At 52.4% G+C, this 18,036-nt stretch overlaps 7 protein-coding genes across 7 annotated transcripts; 3 read left to right on the top strand and 4 right to left on the bottom strand.

Moving 5' to 3' along the window:
- Positions 1–84: 84 nt before the first annotated feature.
- On the bottom strand, positions 85–1,286 carry VTN31DRAFT_4982 (uncharacterized protein; the record flags this gene model as incomplete). The annotated part of the gene is made up of 2 exons (XM_069405430.1): positions 85–1,156; positions 1,231–1,286. The coding sequence occupies 2 exons, from the start codon at positions 1,284–1,286 to the stop codon at positions 85–87; spliced, it is 1,128 nt and encodes a 375-aa protein (XP_069260495.1).
- Positions 1,287–1,809: 523 nt separating this feature from the next.
- On the bottom strand, positions 1,810–3,199 carry VTN31DRAFT_4981 (uncharacterized protein; the record flags this gene model as incomplete). Its single annotated transcript, XM_069405429.1, has 7 exons — positions 1,810–1,875; positions 1,943–2,273; positions 2,325–2,556; positions 2,614–2,722; positions 2,789–2,941; positions 3,000–3,043; positions 3,127–3,199. 7 exons carry the CDS (start codon positions 3,197–3,199, stop codon positions 1,810–1,812), a joined length of 1,008 nt encoding a protein of 335 aa, XP_069260494.1.
- Positions 3,200–3,610: 411 nt separating this feature from the next.
- Positions 3,611–6,019, bottom strand: VTN31DRAFT_4980 (uncharacterized protein; the record flags this gene model as incomplete). The annotated part of the gene is made up of 1 exon (XM_069405428.1): positions 3,611–6,019. The coding sequence occupies one exon, from the start codon at positions 6,017–6,019 to the stop codon at positions 3,611–3,613; it is 2,409 nt and encodes an 802-aa protein (XP_069260493.1).
- Positions 6,020–6,395: 376 nt separating this feature from the next.
- VTN31DRAFT_4979 (uncharacterized protein) lies at positions 6,396–7,940 on the top strand (the record flags this gene model as incomplete). Its single annotated transcript, XM_069405426.1, has 1 exon — positions 6,396–7,940. The coding sequence occupies one exon, from the start codon at positions 6,396–6,398 to the stop codon at positions 7,938–7,940; it is 1,545 nt and encodes a 514-aa protein (XP_069260492.1).
- A 208-nt stretch (positions 7,941–8,148) lies between these two features.
- VTN31DRAFT_4978 (uncharacterized protein) lies at positions 8,149–10,892 on the bottom strand (the record flags this gene model as incomplete). The annotated part of the gene is made up of 2 exons (XM_069405425.1): positions 8,149–8,250; positions 8,304–10,892. 2 exons carry the CDS (start codon positions 10,890–10,892, stop codon positions 8,149–8,151), a joined length of 2,691 nt encoding a protein of 896 aa, XP_069260491.1.
- A 2,345-nt stretch (positions 10,893–13,237) lies between these two features.
- Positions 13,238–14,975, top strand: VTN31DRAFT_4977 (uncharacterized protein; the record flags this gene model as incomplete). Its single annotated transcript, XM_069405424.1, has 4 exons — positions 13,238–13,576; positions 13,692–14,181; positions 14,238–14,830; positions 14,892–14,975. 4 exons carry the CDS (start codon positions 13,238–13,240, stop codon positions 14,973–14,975), a joined length of 1,506 nt encoding a protein of 501 aa, XP_069260490.1.
- Positions 14,976–15,476: 501 nt separating this feature from the next.
- VTN31DRAFT_4976 (uncharacterized protein) lies at positions 15,477–16,573 on the top strand (the record flags this gene model as incomplete). The annotated part of the gene is made up of 2 exons (XM_069405423.1): positions 15,477–15,670; positions 15,736–16,573. 2 exons carry the CDS (start codon positions 15,477–15,479, stop codon positions 16,571–16,573), a joined length of 1,032 nt encoding a protein of 343 aa, XP_069260489.1.
- Positions 16,574–18,036: the final 1,463 nt, after the last annotated feature.

The following is an 18,036-nucleotide window of genomic DNA, read 5'->3' as shown; positions in this document are numbered from 1 at the left end:
CTTCATATAAAGTTTCTCTCCTCGATAAATAATATTACACGGGGTTAATTGGATTGGTTCGGCAATAGTCAATGGTATCATGGCTCATAACTCGTCGCCATTCTTCCTGTATAAGAAAAACTGCACAAAAATAGCCATATCAAGCAACAATGTCCCCAAACTCCCCAACAACCATGACAGATTCACCAAGATATACATCCAATACGCCCTTGCCGCTTCTCCTGGTCGACAAGGGGTGCTCTCACACACGGGCGAATACGCAAAGATCGACAGCACATACGTCAAATTCCCGATGCACGCAAACAGGAAGAAGAGCAACGACACGCCCTCGGTCGACTTGCGACGGTAATTGAGCAGCAGCTGGGGCAGGCGTGAGCCGAGGTACAGCGCCGCGCAGAGATACCCAAAGACCTGGCCCCAGACGTCAAACGTTACTGGCGCGGGACGGTCTCCTTCCTCATTCTTGTCATCGTGGCCTTGGTCGTGAGAGACGCGATTGCTGATCCACCAGCCGACAACGCCCGCGGCGCAGACGAGGAGAATGGCGGAGGTGTTGAGGAGTGCTGCACGGAGGGGGGAAACTCGGTCGCGGGCAGCGGGTCGTGCCGTGCATTCGTCATCATCAGCATCAACAACACCCGCCCCCGCCGACATGGGCGGGGACAGGGGAGCGGTATCAACAAAGGGCGTTACAGGGGAGAGATGCGAGACGTCTACCTGGGCGAAACGACGCGGTCGTTGTTCGTATTGTTGTTCATGCTGATCCGACAAAGAGGCATGCCCATTACCTCTGTTATTCCCGTTGCCTAGCAAGGCTGTTCTCTCATCCACCTCCTCGACAGTATCGACCCGTTCGCGAGGCACCGTAGTAGTACTTGGCTTCGCAATGTCCTCTCCCGGCGCATAATCCGAGAATGTAAAACCCCGGTAATAGAAACACTGCCCCAGGAGCACAATGTCGGCAAACGTATAGTACACGGCAAGAATGATCATCGTAGGCAATACGCCCTGCAGCACCGCTCCCACGATATTGAACACATCGCCGGCCAGCCAGACAATGAGGAACAGCAGAGACAGGCCATCAGCGGATCCGCGGCGGAAATTCTCGATTATCTGCGGCGAAAAGACGACGACCCAGCAGGCGATGGATATGGATCTGACAGTGTCAATCGAAACGGGACTTGATTATTGTTGTCCGGGGTTCCGGGACGTAGAAAACGGGGTTCCTACCCAAGGATCCCACTCAGAGCTTCAATGCCCAGGCCGCCTGCTGGTGATGGGAACATGGTGGTGCGCCGGGCAGTTGAACAGACAGCTCAATGCTATTGGCGTCGCATCAATTCGCATTCGAGAATCTGAAGAAACAGATCCCCCAAGATCATTGAGAACTCCAGACACCATGACAATGGTCTCGGAGTCGCTGAAAAGTTCATTATCATCACGTGTAATTTCTATTTCAGGAAATCCGGGGTACTTAAGTAGTTGTTTGTGGGGCCTTGACCAGCGTATAATTGGCTAACTGAACTTGGTTAGGAAGGTTCTTATCCAGATTACATAAGCTTTACGCCAGTTGCCGGGCCACCAAAGGTTCGCGCATGGGAGTTCTCTGGAGTTCTCTGCGAACTCTTCGCTGGGATCTGGTCGATACTCCAAGAACTCTATTGTTCCTTTTTGCTATCAGTTCGGACTTTACCAGAATACATAATCCCTAGTGGGTTCTCGTTGTGGTGTGCCCCATAGGTACTAATCAATAGCCAATTTGAAGATTTTACAAAGCGTCAATAGTACACCATACTCTCAAACAAGCAATCACTCAGACTTTGATTTGACAAGAGCTATTAATCGGTCCTGCATATCGCAAAAGATGTTGATCGCCTGGGACCATGCAGTCAGTGAAACTGCTTACGTTGAGGGAGTGACAAGCGCAAGACATTGTGCATACCTGAGTCAATTTGCCCTCGCTAGCCCCATTGAGGTCTCTCGTGAATGCAATCCGGTATGCAGCCTCGTCATTCAGATACGACGTCCTGGTCGGCAATCCCTCCGCCGATGACTGCTCGTCAAAAACGGAAGCTACTGTGGTGGGGGTGGTTTGCTGGGAGAGTTCTTCTAGCAGGCCTGGCGCAATTGTGATGTGGTCTGCCCCGGCTAATGCAAGGACCTCTTCCGGGGAGGTCAAACTTGCTGGAAGAACTTTTGTTCTGGTGTTGATTGACTTGTAGTATCTTTGAATGTTGCTGCAAAGTTGGAATAACTTATTGGGATCGGTGAATCTGCCAAAGAGTTAGGAATGTCTCCCGATCGAGCTCCAGGAGGGAACGTACCCAGGCTCAAAGTGCACTCGGAGCTGGTTCACGTACGGTGCGACATATGAGCAGCCAACCTCAGCCGCCAAAACAGCCTGAGGCATGGTGAAGAGGGTGGTTGCCAAAGTATGGATGCCCGTGAGCTCGAGAGTGCGACAGGCCATCAACCCCTCCCAGGTGCTAGGGATCTTGATGCAAATCCTCGAGCTGTCCCAATCCGGGGCATATCGCTTGAAAAGATAGACAAAGCCTGGGATGCTTCGTCAGCAAAGTGTTTGTCCAAAAAGTGGCAACTGGTAGACCGTACGGGCAGCGTTCGCCACAGTCTTCTGCGTCGAATAAGCATAGTACGGGTTGGTCTGGAGATGAATGCGGCCTTGAATGTACGGGGTAATCTTCAGTGCCAGTTTAACCGTCTAAAGCAGGACCTAGGATGTAAGCCAAGCATGTTCGCTCCGGTACCGACAGATCAACAAACGTACCGCAATCTCAACCGCGAGCTCGTCCAGTTCGAGGCCTGCGAAGCGCGGATCTTGGGACTCCGCCGTGGCTTTCCTGAGGGCCGCTGCATCTACCACAGAGTCGGAAAGGAGCGTTTTATGCTCTGGTTTGGATAGCTCTGCATAAACGATGGCCTGGCCATACGGTCAGCATTGATTGTCTCGTCGTCCGGTAGGGAGGATATAGGCCTACCTGATTCGAAGTGCAATCCTCAAAGGGTCCGAGTCTCCTGGCGACTTGGTCGACCAAGTTAGCAAAGTGATACCCATGCTAAGAGTAGAGCGCATGTCAAGCAAGTACTGGACAACCCGCGACATACCATCGGCGTCAAGAGTATCGCAATCGACGAGACTCCGAGTACGAAGGTAGTCCAAGGCGTTTTTCGATGCCATGATGACCGTGGAATCTCCAATTTACTGCAGTGTGCTGGGGAGATTGAGAGGAGTCTGCAATAACTAATCAATAGTTAATCCATCGACGAATCTATCGAAAGACCCCACCTGATACCTACAGGACACGCCCCCGTCTCGGAGTTCCTTCCGTTCCTACCCTTTCGAGAAGCTCCTTCCAAAACTGCGGGCGGTGCCGGGCACTGGACCGGACCTTCCTTGATGCATTTCAAAATTCAAACTGGATCAAATAGAAGTTCAAAAAAAAAAAGAATTGGATCCTGAATTTTGATTTATCATCCTCTCTATCCAATCACAATACGGAGTATTGAAACATCATCCATTCAAAGATCACATGTCCCATGAACGCCGTCCAATGCTTTCAAAGAGGAACATAAAAAAAAAAAAAAGACCCTATTTAGCACCTACATTGGCCGCCAGCCAGGCCTCGTGCAGCTTCTTCTGTCTCTCCCACTCTTTGCGCAGCTTCTTGACACGGCTCTTGGGAAGCTCCGCGCCCTCAGCGTCGTGCGTTGGGATACCATCAGCATCCCAGGCACTGTATTCCTTGGTTCGGAACATCTCCAGGTGGCTCAATCGTCCCTTTTCGGCCCGCTCGCGGGCTTCCCTCTCCTGTTTTTCTCGTTCCAGTTGCTTTTGCCGTGCTCGTGCTGCCTTCTCTTCACGTGCGCGGAGCAGCTCCTTTGTCACGGGCCGCACCAAAGCCGGGAGGTTGTCGCGGTCTTCCAAGTAGATGCCGAGATCAAAGAGATCGATGTCGCGTACTCGGTCGCAAAGACCCAGGATTTCCTTGCCAAGGTTGTCCTTTTGCTCAAGCAACGAGAGCTTCGTCGTAAAGTTTGATAGAACCGTAGCATAGGGTTCCGCTGATTCTGGAACCGACTCCAACGGTACGGACTTGCTGTCAACGATCTCCTTGACCTTTTCGACAGTCACACCTTCCTTTGACCGGGCCAGTTGACGCAAGGAATCCCGGATGGATGACAACGGATACACGTAGGGCTCCGCTTCTTTCGGGATGTCGATACCCGACCAACCGATCTCCGGACTGTCGGGCGATGCTGTCCCGTTCAGACCAAAGATGTTGACCATGGACGTCACCCACCGGGCGATATCCTCAACGTGCTGTGCGTTCACTGTCGATTTATCTGCACTGTTGAACTTGGTGATCAAGTCGGAGATCACACCCATTGCACCTGGCGTGTTGAATGAGTCGCAGAGATGGTTATATACAGCCGTCTTGGCCTCTTCAAGCGCGGCACCCAACGAGTTGTCCGTGCTTGATGTCGACTTCGTCAACTGGTCGAGGTCCTTCATCTTAATGAAGAAGTTGTTCATTTTATCTTCCCAGGCATTACCAGCGTTGATCAGGTCCTCGGTGATTTCGATACCATCTTTCCACCCACCTAGCAAAAATACGATCCGCAAGCTTCGAGGAGTCCAGTCTTTACGATCCAAAGCTTCGCGGATGGTAGTGAAGTTTTTCAGCGACTTTGACATCTTCGACCCTTGGATGGAAAGATGGCCCATGTGGAAGAAATAGTTGACCCATTGATGTTGCGATTGTCCTTGAGCCCAATACGCCTCGCTTTGAGCCAGCTCATTGTCATGATGAGGGAAGGCCAAATCGATGCCTCCGGAATGGATATCGATAGTCTTCCCCAGCTTGGCCGAGGCCATCGCCGAGCATTCAATGTGCCAACCCGGTCGCCCTTTGCCCCAAACGCTGGGCCAGCTCGGCTCACCCGGTTTGGATGCCTTCCACAGGGCAAAATCAGAGGGTGATCTCTTTTCTGTAGTCTTGCTACTCAAAGCTCCTTCTCCTTCGGCAACCAGTTTCCCATCTGACCGACTCCATGGCTCGAGCCGGGCATATGGATGGCCAGCAGCTTCGAAAGCTTCGATATCAAAGTAGACAGAGCCATCCGACGTAACATACCCAAACTTGTTCTCAACTATCCGCTGTACGAAATCGGCGATCTCTGCTCCAAATTCGGTGACACGAGTGAGCTCGTCGGGGTCGAGAACGTTGAGATCTCGAACATCCCTCATAAAGCGCTCCTCGTATTTCTTCGTCAGTTTGGTGAATATCGAATGGTCATCCCCGTTGATGCTAGATCCCTTCAATCTATCAAGGTAGGGAAGAAACACGTCCTGCGTGTCAGAGTAGAAAGTCTCGCTGGTGATGGATTGCGATGTCTCGGCAGCAGCGATGGCTTTAGCAGCCGACGATACCGTCTTGATGTGCATTTTGACTTTCGCTTCATCGTCACCGGGTTTCTCATTGCCGGGAAGCGGTCCACCATTGAGCACGACAGCATAGATCTTTTCAACTTCTTCCTGGTACTTCTGCGGCGGGAGATCAGCATCCAGGAGAGGCAGGTTCTTCGCAATATACGCCTTATATGCGGCTTTTGCTGTATCGAGAACGCTGGCATCAATCGTTGGATGCGCTGCGATGAACTCAGAGAAAAGATGTTGTTGGCGGCCTCGGAGGATAATCTTGTCGTCGATGTCGGTGATGTTCATGACAAACTTAACGTCGAACTTGAAGTAGTCTCGCAGGATTCGCCGAATGATATCGGTCGACACATAGTTACGGGCGTGTCCCAAGTGTGCATCGTCGTATACCGTCGGACCGCACGCGTACCAGGTCACCCGGCGTCCTTCAGGATCAATTGGGATAAACGGCACTTTGGACCTCGTCAATGAATTGTAAACCTTGAGCGGCGGCAATCGCTTGCCCGCTTCAGGATGTAGCGTCGGCTGCTGCCATGGAGGCTGCTGCCGGGTGGTAGCCATGGTTCGCGCAGCAAATTGAGAGAGAGCTGGATGTGGAGGGGGACGTTGGCAAAACAAATGGGTTCGGGAAAAGTTGACGGGCCGGAGGAAAAGGATCATAAAGAAAGAGAGCGGCCGCGTGAACGAAAGACACGATTCGAGGGGCAGATTAGCGCATGGAGGGGCTCGTTCGGGGCCTGCATTGACAATTTCTTGCAGGATAACTCTGACTTTGCGGAACCTCAGAAGGGTAGAGGACTTTGCCCTATGCCCTAATTCAATGCCGTTTTGGAACACCCGCTGAAGCAAAAGTCAAAAGCGCGGCTCGCAAGAAGGCGTCTACTTTGATTGACATCACTACTCAGGGTGTCGAAGACCAGCACCCTGAAGGAAAAAAATGCCGTCCCCATTCCTCACCCCCGGCCCGCTGTCGGCGCCTGGCGACCTGGCCATTCTCCACCTCCGACGAGACTTGATGATGCCCGCGATTTTGGAAGCGAATGAGGGCAAAGAACAAGACCAAGAAGAAAAAGTCACGAATACGCGATATGGCTCATTTCCGCATAGCACGCTCATCGGACAGCAATGGGGCTCGCAGATTAGCGCCTCCAAGGTCGACACGGGATCACGAAGCAGGAAATCCAAGAAAAAGCAACAACAGTTGAAGCGTAAAGCGCAGGAATTGGAGTCACCCGGTGCTACAGATGACGCTGCCTCGAGTCAAGCGGGCAAAACAGCCGTTTCGCCTGACAGCGGCTTCATCCATTTGTTGCCACCAAGTCCCGAATTTTGGACGGCGTCGCTGCCGCACAGAACGCAGGTTGTATATACCCCCGATTACAGCTACATCTTGCACCGACTCCGAGTACGACCGGGAAGCACTATTATCGAAGCCGGTGCGGGAAGTGGTTCGTTCACTCACGCGGCGACCCGAGCCGTTTTCAACGGATACCCCGAATATCAACCGCCGGCGAAGAAGCAGCGCTTGGGAAAGGTTTACAGCTATGAGTTTCATGCTCAGAGAGCTCAGAAAATCCAAGAGGAGATTCAACAACATGGCCTAGAAGGTCTGGTGGAAGTAACTCACCGCGACGTCTACACCGATGGTTTCCTGGTCGGCGAGCCAAAAACAGGGCGATCGCCTAGGGCAAATGCCGTATTTCTGGACCTGCCAGCGCCGTGGCTGGCACTGAAGCATTTGGTCCGAAATCCGGCGGACGGCTCCGAGTCCCCGCTAGATCCGTCGTCTCCCGTCCACATCTGTACATTCTCACCCTGTCTAGAGCAGGCGCAGAAAACGATCAGCACGCTCCGACAAAATTCATGGGTTTCAATATCCATGGTCGAAGTCAATCAGCGACGTATCGAAGTCCGACGAGAGCGTTACGGGCTTGACGCCGAGGGTCCCCAAGGCGGTGTCACCTTCCCCAAGTCCGTCGACGAAGCCGTCGACAGGATGCGGCAAGTCGAGCAGCGACAAAGAGAATATCGGCGACTACAAAACCAACAAAGAGGGGCCGGAAACGCCGCCAGCCCGGAAGCAGCAGCTTCGGGCAAGGACGAACAGGAGGACCGCGAGCAGGCGAATCCCAGGGCCGCTGCTGCTTCCACAATGGAAGGTACTGACGAGACGGCCACCGGAGGTGGTTCGTCGACGACGGCGGCCAAGCGACCGGCAGTGCCCTCGTACGAGCTCGGTCGCTTGTATCACAAGACCGAGCCGGATCTCAAGACGCACACGTCCTATCTGGTCTTTGCGGTTCTGCCGTGTGCGTGGTCCGAGGAAGATGAACGCAGATGTCGGGAGGCTTGGCCATCGCGCAAGGCCGACAAGGACTCTGAGAAGGAACAAGGCCGTGGGGAAAAGGCCGAGAAGAAGCAGGATCAAAAAGTCTCTCAAGATGTCAAGGAGGAAGCTGAGTCTGCCATGGAGGTGGATTAAATGATCCTACAACAGACGAACTAGTACATGCACTGGATGTATAGATATTGGGTAGATAAAAATGGATAACATTGTGGATCGTTCGAGGCTTGCTCGTAGACCTCGAAATTACAGGTATTTATTCACTTATGAATGTATTTACATCTTGTGGCGTGCCTCAGCATTGCCCATGCCCATATGCGGGAAACTTGGAAACCATAAGCACAAGTCACAGATTGTTCTCCTGGCGGAACTTGTCCCAGGCTTCATTGAGGGCACTGAACACTGCCCCGGCTATCATTCGCTGCTCCGTTGTGGCGGTAGTCGGAAGCTACAGCAATGTGAGTCACGGCTCAAGGGACTCAAAATGGGACGACGACTTACCTTGTCCGGATGCACCTTGGAAATGCCCTTCATATACTGAACCTTGACCTTACTGGGGAGCACCAGTTCCGAAAGGTTGATTTTTTTCCATCCAGCCTCTGGCCACAGAACAGTATCAAGACTTGCCAGCAACGCTCGGAGGTTGTCTTGCTTCCCACCCTTCCATGCCATGATTTTGGCATCCACTGCGTCCGTAAGAGCAAGCCGCTCTTCCTCTGCGCGGTCCGCTGCATCATTGGCTGCCCGCAAACGGCTGACGGCCTCCGTCGCCGCCGCCGGCACCGAGTTATCCCCGGCCAAATCGTCCAAAGCAGACCGTCTGGGCGGTGCTGAAGTTTTCTTTGAAGCGGGTCGAGGGGCGCTGGATTTCGAAGGCGCAGGTGTCGGTTTGCCGATGCCCGCAGCCTTTTCGCACCGGTTGCGGCCCTGGATGCTTGCGCTGCCGCCATGTCCGGCCTCCACGGCCTGTCTCCAGACTTGTGCTGCATCCGCCCACTTTTCTAATTGCTCCAATGCTTCAGCTTTGCGCATGAGAGCTTTGCCATAGAAATCTCTCATAGCTTTCTGGGGTTGTCCATTCCCCAGGTCGATATACTCCCCTTCGCCCTTTGACGGGCCGATGATAGAAAGGATGGCATCCGCATCCGCGATTGCGGACTTTGGTTCTCCAATTTTGAGCGCAGTCATGGCGCGGTTGCTCAACGCCAGGATCGTTACCGGATGGCCATTCGGCAAATGTGAGAGAGCCATCGCGAAGGCCTCGTGAGCGGCGGCAAAGTCGCCCCGCTTGTATGCTTCGTTTCCTCTTTCTCGGTCCTTGTGCGAAGCAGACAAGGCAGCATCAGAGACCGGGGGAATGGTACGTTGGGGAGGTTTGGGTCTTGACGGCAGATTGGTTGGAGGTTGAGCAGGTCTTGGAGGCTGCGCTGGCGGTGTCGCCGGCTTGCTGGCGTCCAAGAGATCAATAGATGTATCAGTTTGCTGCTGTGCCGGCCGTCTTCTTCGCGCCGGGCTAACGTAAGCTTGAGCTGACTCTTTTTCTAATGCATCCCTAGTCAGTCGAGACTTTGGATCTCTACTCGGGAAACTATGCTGAAGCGGCTCTTTTTGTTGTTGACGCTGCCGCAGATGCTGTTCCTCTTGTTGCTGCATGAAGCGAGCCCTAGCCTCATCACTGCCACGCAATGGGGACGGATGTTCTACAGGGTGCCGACTTCGACCTGAGACATCCGCCTTGGGTCGCGGCGGCTGTCTTGGAGGTGGACCAGTTCCCATTTCCAAGAGAAGTGCCTCCTCCGTGAGGCCGCCGGGAGTTTGTGAGCCGCCGTGTTCCTCCCGTCGCTCGCTTCGCGATGTCTCCCGCATTTGCTGACTTGGGACATTTGCGGAGGCAGCTTCCCTCATCCAGCGAGGCTTACTTGGATCAACATCCGCATTCAACTCCTGAACGACCTGTTGGACCCGCCTACTTCCGGTTTTCCAAAGATTGTTCGCGGTTTTCAAGAACTGATTGCCAAACTTTGCGGCGATCTCACTGACATCTCTCTCCTGAGATGCAGGTTGTCGGCTACCTTCTCTATTTTCGTCCGGGAATGCCGAGTCTACTCGTTTTGTCCTTTCCGACTGACTCTGGTGCACCGTGCTTCGTTCCCTAGACCCTCCGGGTTTGCTTCGTCGGGCACTGTCAGCGGTCCTCGCCTTTTCACGAGATTCTGCGTGTGCTTGATTCAGAAGCCAGGACACAGCAGCTTGAACGTCATGGCCAGATTCGGTGTGATCGAGTGCTTCCCCTGCCTTGTCTGCCGGGAACCCCATGTCAACAATTGCAGCAATAGCTTGATCCCGTGGGTCCACGGACTGCGGTGGCACCTCCTCTGCAGGGCTGGTTCTCCTTGGAGAAATATCCTCACCCGGCCGTAGTTCAGAGACGGGTTTGCCCAGCAATTCGAGGAAGTCATCATCATCTTTTTGATTGGTAGGTGGTTGTGTAGTCGCCTTGCGGTTCGACGCCATCTGTCCAAGACCGAATGGATCGTCATCGTCATTGAACATCATGTCCATTCCTTGACCGCTTTGTTTCGAGGTGCTCGATGTGTCGTCAGATGCAGGCACCGGAAAATGGGAAGACCTATCGACAGGGGCCGAGGCGTTGAAGGCTGCAAGGAGATCATCCTCCTCATCATCTACGTTTAGACCTGTTCTCTGTCTTTGAGTGGGTTCGTTGCGTTCTATTTTGTCCCAAAATTGAGCATTGTTCCCACCGAACTGAGCGTCCAGTTGTGCCCGTCTCTCTGCCTCTTCTTTAGCCTTTTGCTCCTGCAGCCGCTTCTGCTGCTCGAGCAAAGACAAATTCTTATTGCCATTGCTGCCAGAGCCGAATGACACCAGGTTAGCAAAGCTATCGTTTGCAGGAGTGGCCGGTTTCGTGGGGGGATTGGACGTCGTCGTTATAGCACCAGACTTGGGCGTCGATTGGCCCGATGCTGGTGAGAGACGCATGCTCGAAGGCATGTACGTCGGATTCACCTGGTGCTGTTTCTGCGCATCATTTGGGCTCGAGGTCCAGCTCAAGCCACTCAGGTCGTCCATGATGGAATAGGGGCAACATGAACAATGCCGCTCGATAGATCACGGTGCAGAGTATCGGACAGGGCGCAGTCAAACCCGGCTGAGAGTCGGCCGGAGCATACGGAGGAAACACGATCACGACATCAATGAAGACCCTTCGAGGTGAAGATGGACCAAATAGGCGACTGATGATAGTGCTCCGTACTTAGTATTCCTTCCACTCGCAAGTCAACAAGCTACTGTTGATGTGGCGCAGGAATCACATTCATGATTCAGTCAGGATCTGTGGCTGGTGTTTGACCGACCTATCCGTACTGTGGCTGGGTACTTTATCAGTCACGTGACAGAGAAAGTCCCTGAAGCCAACGCCTCGCTTATCAGTTCGGTCAGAAAGTAACGATTCCGACATCCCGCTACGGGCGCTACAGTACTTGAGTCCACTAGTTACGGATCTTTCGTGCGAACTGCGAACGGCGTGGAAGCTCCTGAAACGTGACATACTCGTACCGAATCCGATAGGCTATTCATAGTCTGGACGAACTGCTCGGGTCCACACAAGTTTGTATCGACAGTAATAAGCTATCGAGGCGAGTACAGTACATATGAACTCCGTGTAGGTAGGTACCAGATGCTCCGGATTCTACATATACGGAATAGTTAAGGTTACAGTTCACAGTTTCTGTCCGTAATTGGGGCGTGCATAAGAATATAAGCTGACACTGATAGTCATGGTGTGGTGTCCGTGTAGGCAACGTACGAGGATGGACCTCGCACACTGCTATTCGTATCAACCCCGACTCTTTGAGAACAAAGAGCACTATGAATTCAGAGACAATCTTGATTTTGTGTTTATTACCGATGTGTCCCAGTGCCATTGCGGACTGCCGTACTCCGCACTGTTGACTGATCACTGTTGACTCTGAGTGATGACTCATTCCGTACTTCGTCCTCCGTTCTGGAACGGAGCATACGGAGTACTCCGTCCGTGAATGGCTATTTGGGCCTATCATTGCCATAGATAACATCCATCCGCTGCGGTCCGAACGATCATGGACTCTCAAGGGGTATAGAACTTCAACGGGCTCACTTTAACGTGCCAATCACTCGCGCTACTGCCAATCGAGACAAGCTTAAAAGCAGCACCGATACTGTATGGAATCGGCAAAGGATCGAAGCAGCATTGTATAGCAGCAGCCAGCAGCCAAGTTGAGCCAACAGTGCAACTGCAACTCTGTCCAAACTCCAGAGCCAGGCCCAGCGCCCAGGCCGTCGGGATGATGGACAAAGTGGAAAGGAAACCTCCTGAAGATCCACAACGCCACGTCAAGGACTCGGGTCTCGGGGGTGATTTTGAGTCAGGGCATGTCGACTGATCGACAATTCAACATTCACGGATCAACTGTAGCGATGGATTGACAGTAATATGGGCGTTTACCCAAGTACTCCGTACTCGTTTCAACGGATGTCGGGCGACTCGGGAAATCGGGGTCCTCGTTTATGCACCAAGAAACTATGGAGTACTCGGTACCTACCTAGGTAGAGAAAAGGTACTGCATATCGACCTGTGGCGTTCAACCGAGTGTTTTGATTGTTGATCCTAATGGTTGCCAACGGATGGATTTTGCCGGTCTAGGCACATCAGTTCCCACCGGGCCAGATTCTTCGCTTTGACACTTCACGCTTTTGCCTATGAAAGTATCTTACTCGGTACGGAGTAATACTGTACTGGACCGTTATGGTTGAAGGTTGCCCTGAAATGTACCTAACCTACCATGTAACACCATGGCCTGGATTTCTTTCAACTCAGGGTCCGGAAAAACAAAAAATGACCGGAAAAAGACGCGTCCCTCCGCCTCCGGGAGGTACTTATCCATTCTCATGCCAGCTTTGTATGTATTGCAAGGACATGCCGATTGCGGAATCCAAACACTTGTAAACCAGGACTTTTTGCCGGTAGGGGCGTGAAATGAGAGATAGAACTGACCCAACTGAGCATCTGACGTTGCGCAACTAGTCGAATTCAAAGAGAGCTTCCATTTGGCCTCATTCCTTCGCGGCCTCCGAGTCTCCGACAGGGGAGGCCTGTTTTAGTGGCATTCTTGATTGTCACTTTAACTTTTTTTCAGTTTTGAATCTCCGCCCTGCCCCCGCCGGGCACACGAGTCTGCATCAGCCATCAGGAACGGGAGCTGTAGTTAGACCGAACTTGAACTTGTTCTGACGCGAGATTGAACTCAGGACTTTGATCTTCTTCGCTGTACGAGCACTCGTAATCGTGGGGAAGGTTGACCCTCACGATCAGCTCTTGGATTCCAAGGTGTCTCTTTTTTGTTAGTTCCTCCTCACTCATCGAGCTAACAACCACCATGGGTATCTTCAAACGCAAAGATTCCAAGACTTCAATTCAAACAGACAAGGATGATTTCGACTCTGGCTCCGCTCACAGCGGTCGAACGTCGAATGCGTCCCTCAAGTCGCCGAGCTACAGGTCCAATATCACGCTTCCCGTCTCGATCCCGGAGGTGCCAGTTCCCAATCCGCCAGACCCTAATTTAGACCCTGCCGGTTATCTACGGAGCATCCATGCAGTGCGAGAACGCTCGAGGATCGTGTTGGAAAAGGCAAAGCAGAACAGGCTGAATCACTTTGACGTGGACATGACCAAATTTCATGCCACTGCTTCGTATGTGGTCTCGATTATCAAGGTCCGCTGTCCCTGCCCAGTTTTTGTTATAGAATTCGGGACAAAGAGAAGGCCGGAGGAAAGAATAAAAACAAAAGACGGAATAGAGCTTCTGACATGAGATTTGGTTCGTGCAGAGAGATTACGGCTCCGATTACCAATCAATTCCACCGCATGGACGATGGCAACATTTCGATGTCGGTGGGAGACCCCGTATCGTCCAGCTGCTCCAGTCGTGGCCCAGCAGGATCGATTCGCTGGAACGCACGCGACGATTGGTTGATCTCTTCGTGATTTCCGTCCTGCTCGACGCCGGAGCCGGAAATAAATGGTCATACAAGTCCAAGGAATCAGGCAAAATCTTCAATCGAAGTGAGGGCTTGGCCGTCGCGAGTCTGGAAATGTTCAAGAGTGGCATGTTCAGTAGCAATCCCGAAGAGCATTGCCAGGTCGATACCGCAGGACTGAGAAAGATCACCGTTACCGCTTTGGCTAAAGGCATGCAGCACTCCGACCAAAACCCTCTGGAAGGCTTGGAAGGTCGCCATGGCCTTTTAATGCGGCTTGCCGATGCCTTGGGCAATCAGAAGCTGTTTGGCGCTAATGGTCGGCCTGGAAATATGGTTGGTAAGTCGATTAGCCCTCTCTTTTCTTGCTGGCCCTCCCAATTAACGGAGTGCCAGATTACTTGCTATCACATCCGACAACCCTAGCATCGTCTGTGCCGATTGTAACCATACCCACATTGTGGAGCGTTCTCATGGACGGGTTAGGTAGCATCTGGCCTTCATCACGAACGCAAGTCGAGGGAGTTTCCATCGGCGATGCTTGGCCATGCTCCTCCCTGCCCCAGTCACCTCCAGCAGAGTTGTGGGAGTCCATTGCACCATTCCATAAGCTCACGCAGTGGCTGTGCTACTCCATCATGGTGCCCATGACGCGGCTGATGAACATTCATTTTGCGGGGACGGAGCTTCTCACGGGCCTTCCAGAATACCGGAATGGTGGCCTTCTCATTGACACGGGCTTGCTCACTCTGAAAGACGAGGATATGAAGCGTGGCGTTGAGGCGTACAAGGCCAACGCCGAAGTCACAGGCCAGCCAAGTATGGAGGTAGTCCCCATGTTCTCCGCAGATGACGATGTGATCGTGGAGTGGCGAGCTGCCACAGTGGGCTTCTTGGATGAGTTGTTGGAAGAAGTGAACCGACAACTTGGTCTACATGGAGAGGATGCTCTGACACTGGCGCAACTCCTGGAGGCGGGAACTTGGAAGGTTGGCTATCAATAAATATCCTGCAGTTCTCGAATACCAGCGCTAACCATCTTTCCCACAGGGTGGACGCGAAATGGCCGCCGTTTCACGGCCAAACACCAAAGAACCGCCGATCATGATTATCTCGGATGGCACGGTGTTCTAGAGACGTCTTCTCAATCGGCTGACGTTCTGCCACATTCTTCAATTGGGCCCATTGGATCTGTTTCCATTTCCTCTATGTACCTATCATTCACATGGAATTTGCTGGGCATAGTTCCATGAACGGATTTTTGTCGAACTCCGATCGAACAAACTTCATGAAGCACGTCTTTGTAGTAAATACAGGTACCGGTAGTAGGTAGTAGAGTAGTTCTAATTATCGTAAATTCTACTCTACCGGCTCGGATTAAATATGTCCCGTTCATTGCTGGAGTTGGACTAGCACCGAGCTCTGAAATGGCCAGCCCAGCCAACCCTCGTAGTTGACGTGCATTCTGCAGCCTCGTGGACCGACCACCCGTCACTGCCAATGCTACTTAATGTTCCTTGAGTTGCGCTTCGCCCACTGCCTATTCGTTCCCCGAATTTCTCGCTGTGACAACCACACAATTCCACATACGCTTTCCCGATTACCCTACCCCCGCACTCCAGCGATTCAGCAGTCATGGACTACCGAAAGAAGAAGAAAAAAGTATTGCTGATGGGCAAGAGCGGCTCGGGCAAATCGTCGATGCGCTCGATCATCTTCAGCAACTATGTGGCCAAAGATGTGCGGCGATTGGGCGCTACAATTGACGTCGAGCACAGCCATGTCAAGTTCATGGGTAACTTGACCCTCAATCTTTGGGACTGCGGAGGGTCAGTCATGCCCACTTCGGTAGCCGAACCTGCTAAAGAAGACGATGCTGATTTGAACGTGACAGGCAAGATGCCTTCATGGAGACATATCTCGCGTCACAACGCGCTAACATCTTCTCGGATGTCGCTGTGCTAATCTACGTGTTCGACATTGAATCCCGCGAGGTGGAGCGTGATCTCGATACGTATAACGCGGTCATTGAGGCGCTGCACGAGTACAGTCCCAATGCCCACGTCTTTTGTCTCATCCACAAGCTAGACCTGATTCAATCGGAGCATCGGCAGCGGATATACGAGGAGCGGTCCGTTCTGATCCGGAGCCGCACACGTTATTTTGACATTGATACCTTTGGCAGCAGCATATGGGATCAGTCGCTGTACAAGGCATGGGCGGGCATTGTTCACAAACTCATTCCCAATCTCTCTGTCATCGAGCGTTTTCTGGAAGCATTTGCGAAAAAGATTGACGCGGAGGAGGTGATCCTCTTTGAGCGGTCCACATTCCTCACAGTCACATCCTTTGCGTCGGAGATTGGCTCCATGAACCCAATATATGATCGGCATGAGCGCCTCTCCAACATCATGAAGGCCTTCAAGCATTGCGCTGCGCGCAACACTCACACCACGCCCGCATCTGCTGGTTTTCTAGTGATGCACACTAAAACACCGCAGTTCAATGTCTTCCTGGGACGCTTTACAGATAACACATATATCTTCGTGGTGGTGCCACCTGGCGAGGCTGCGTACAACTGTGCTGTGCTCAACACCATGCTCGCCCGGGAAGGATTTTCGAAACTGCCCTCACTTGGCTATGGTGACAGTTTTCCTCTCCCAGCAACGGACGATCAGTCCTTATCTCGAAGTACAGCAAATGGATATGATACGTCACCTGAAGAAGACTAGAAATCATAATGATTAGAATGACGCATTGATGACCCGGCTCTATTGGTCCCTTGCGTGGACGCATCACGGCATAGCTACTAGCTCGTCTTATTGCCCTCATTTCGAGGGGGCCAATCTTTGGCGTTTGTGGTTCGTTTTGTGGTTCGTGTTTCAGTCATCTGCGCATCCGAGATACCCATGACAGTATTGGTTTTTTTTTTTTTTTCTTTCTTTCGTACGAGGTGATTAGCTCCTTTGTCGCCGTCTGCCTGCCTTGTCTCTGGCTGGACGCTCGGTCGACGAGGCGAACGATGGGGTGGATTTGAGATCCAAACATTGGACTGATCTCATGCCGTGACAACGTTGGGCTATCTATTGGGTGTCGGGCTAGCGCATTCAACCCTATGTTTTAGATCTGATCTGTTGCCTAGCGGGCAGTCATCTGCACGATGACCCTTCGGGCTGTACAGTGCTGGAATCATAGGGTGACTGATCCATCGCCCTCCACCATTGCGCTGTGGCGTGCGAACAAACACTTTGCTCGATTCCAGATCCAACCAAGCGGCCACCGAAGCGACGAGGTCTAGACTGTGTCTGCTTTGAAAACGGGCAGAATCAGAGGAAATATAAAACTGGGTGGTCCGGCTGGTTTTATATATAATTAATTCAAGTATTGATGTTCATCGCTCGACCGTCATCTTCTTTCTCCCTTCACGATCGTTCTGAACCTCGTTTATGATCCTCACCGACATTGCAATTTGTCAACTTATCATATGACCAGGCGACAGGGTCCTGTATGGCCGCGTCCAATCGATTCCCCGCCCGAATCGTAACCAGCTGTCTTCCTCAAAAGAGAGCCGCAAGGGAATGAATGACCATCATCGTCCATCCGCAATTGGATCAGCCGAGTTCGTTCCGAGCTTTCCTTTCTAGTGCGTCACGGCTCAGAGCTTGGGATGGATACCAGCACATCGTATCGACAATCGAACCCGACGTGAGCTGGTGCAACTAGGCACCTCGGGTTCATGCCCGAGGAAATCGTGCAACCAATCAGTGACACTCGCTGCCGCTGTTGGCGTTAGGTCGGAGAGGTGCAGAGCGCCTGCGATAGTGAGGGGGGGCCGGATGGTTGATGGCCATTGCAGTGATTTGATGGATTCAGCTGGAAGGAAACTGCGGATGGACCATTCCATTTGACACTCGGTTCCCTTGTCGTCATCGTTCTCTCGCGCCCAGCACGATCTTGGGTATCTCTACATACGCCTGCCGCCATGTTTGAGGATGTTGATATTCTTCTCCTTGACCGCTTTTTCTCGAGGGAAGAAGAAACAATGGCATTCGTATGTGCTATCGGACGAAGCGGCTCTCGGGGCAGCGCAGTCATGGCTTGCTCACACGTACATAAATATGGGAGATGCGTCGGGTGGACAGAACACGGCCAACTTCTCCGGTTTGCATCCTCTTGAGCTTGTCGGCGCGTGTTC

This window comes from Thermomyces dupontii (assembly GCF_041956625.1).
Source record: "Thermomyces dupontii strain NRRL 2155 unplaced genomic scaffold VTN31scaffold_4, whole genome shotgun sequence".
NCBI classification, from domain to species: Eukaryota; Fungi; Ascomycota; class Eurotiomycetes; order Eurotiales; family Trichocomaceae; genus Thermomyces; species Thermomyces dupontii.
The sequence above is the reverse complement of the archived record's forward strand: the minus strand, read 5'-3'. Positions and strand labels throughout refer to the sequence as shown.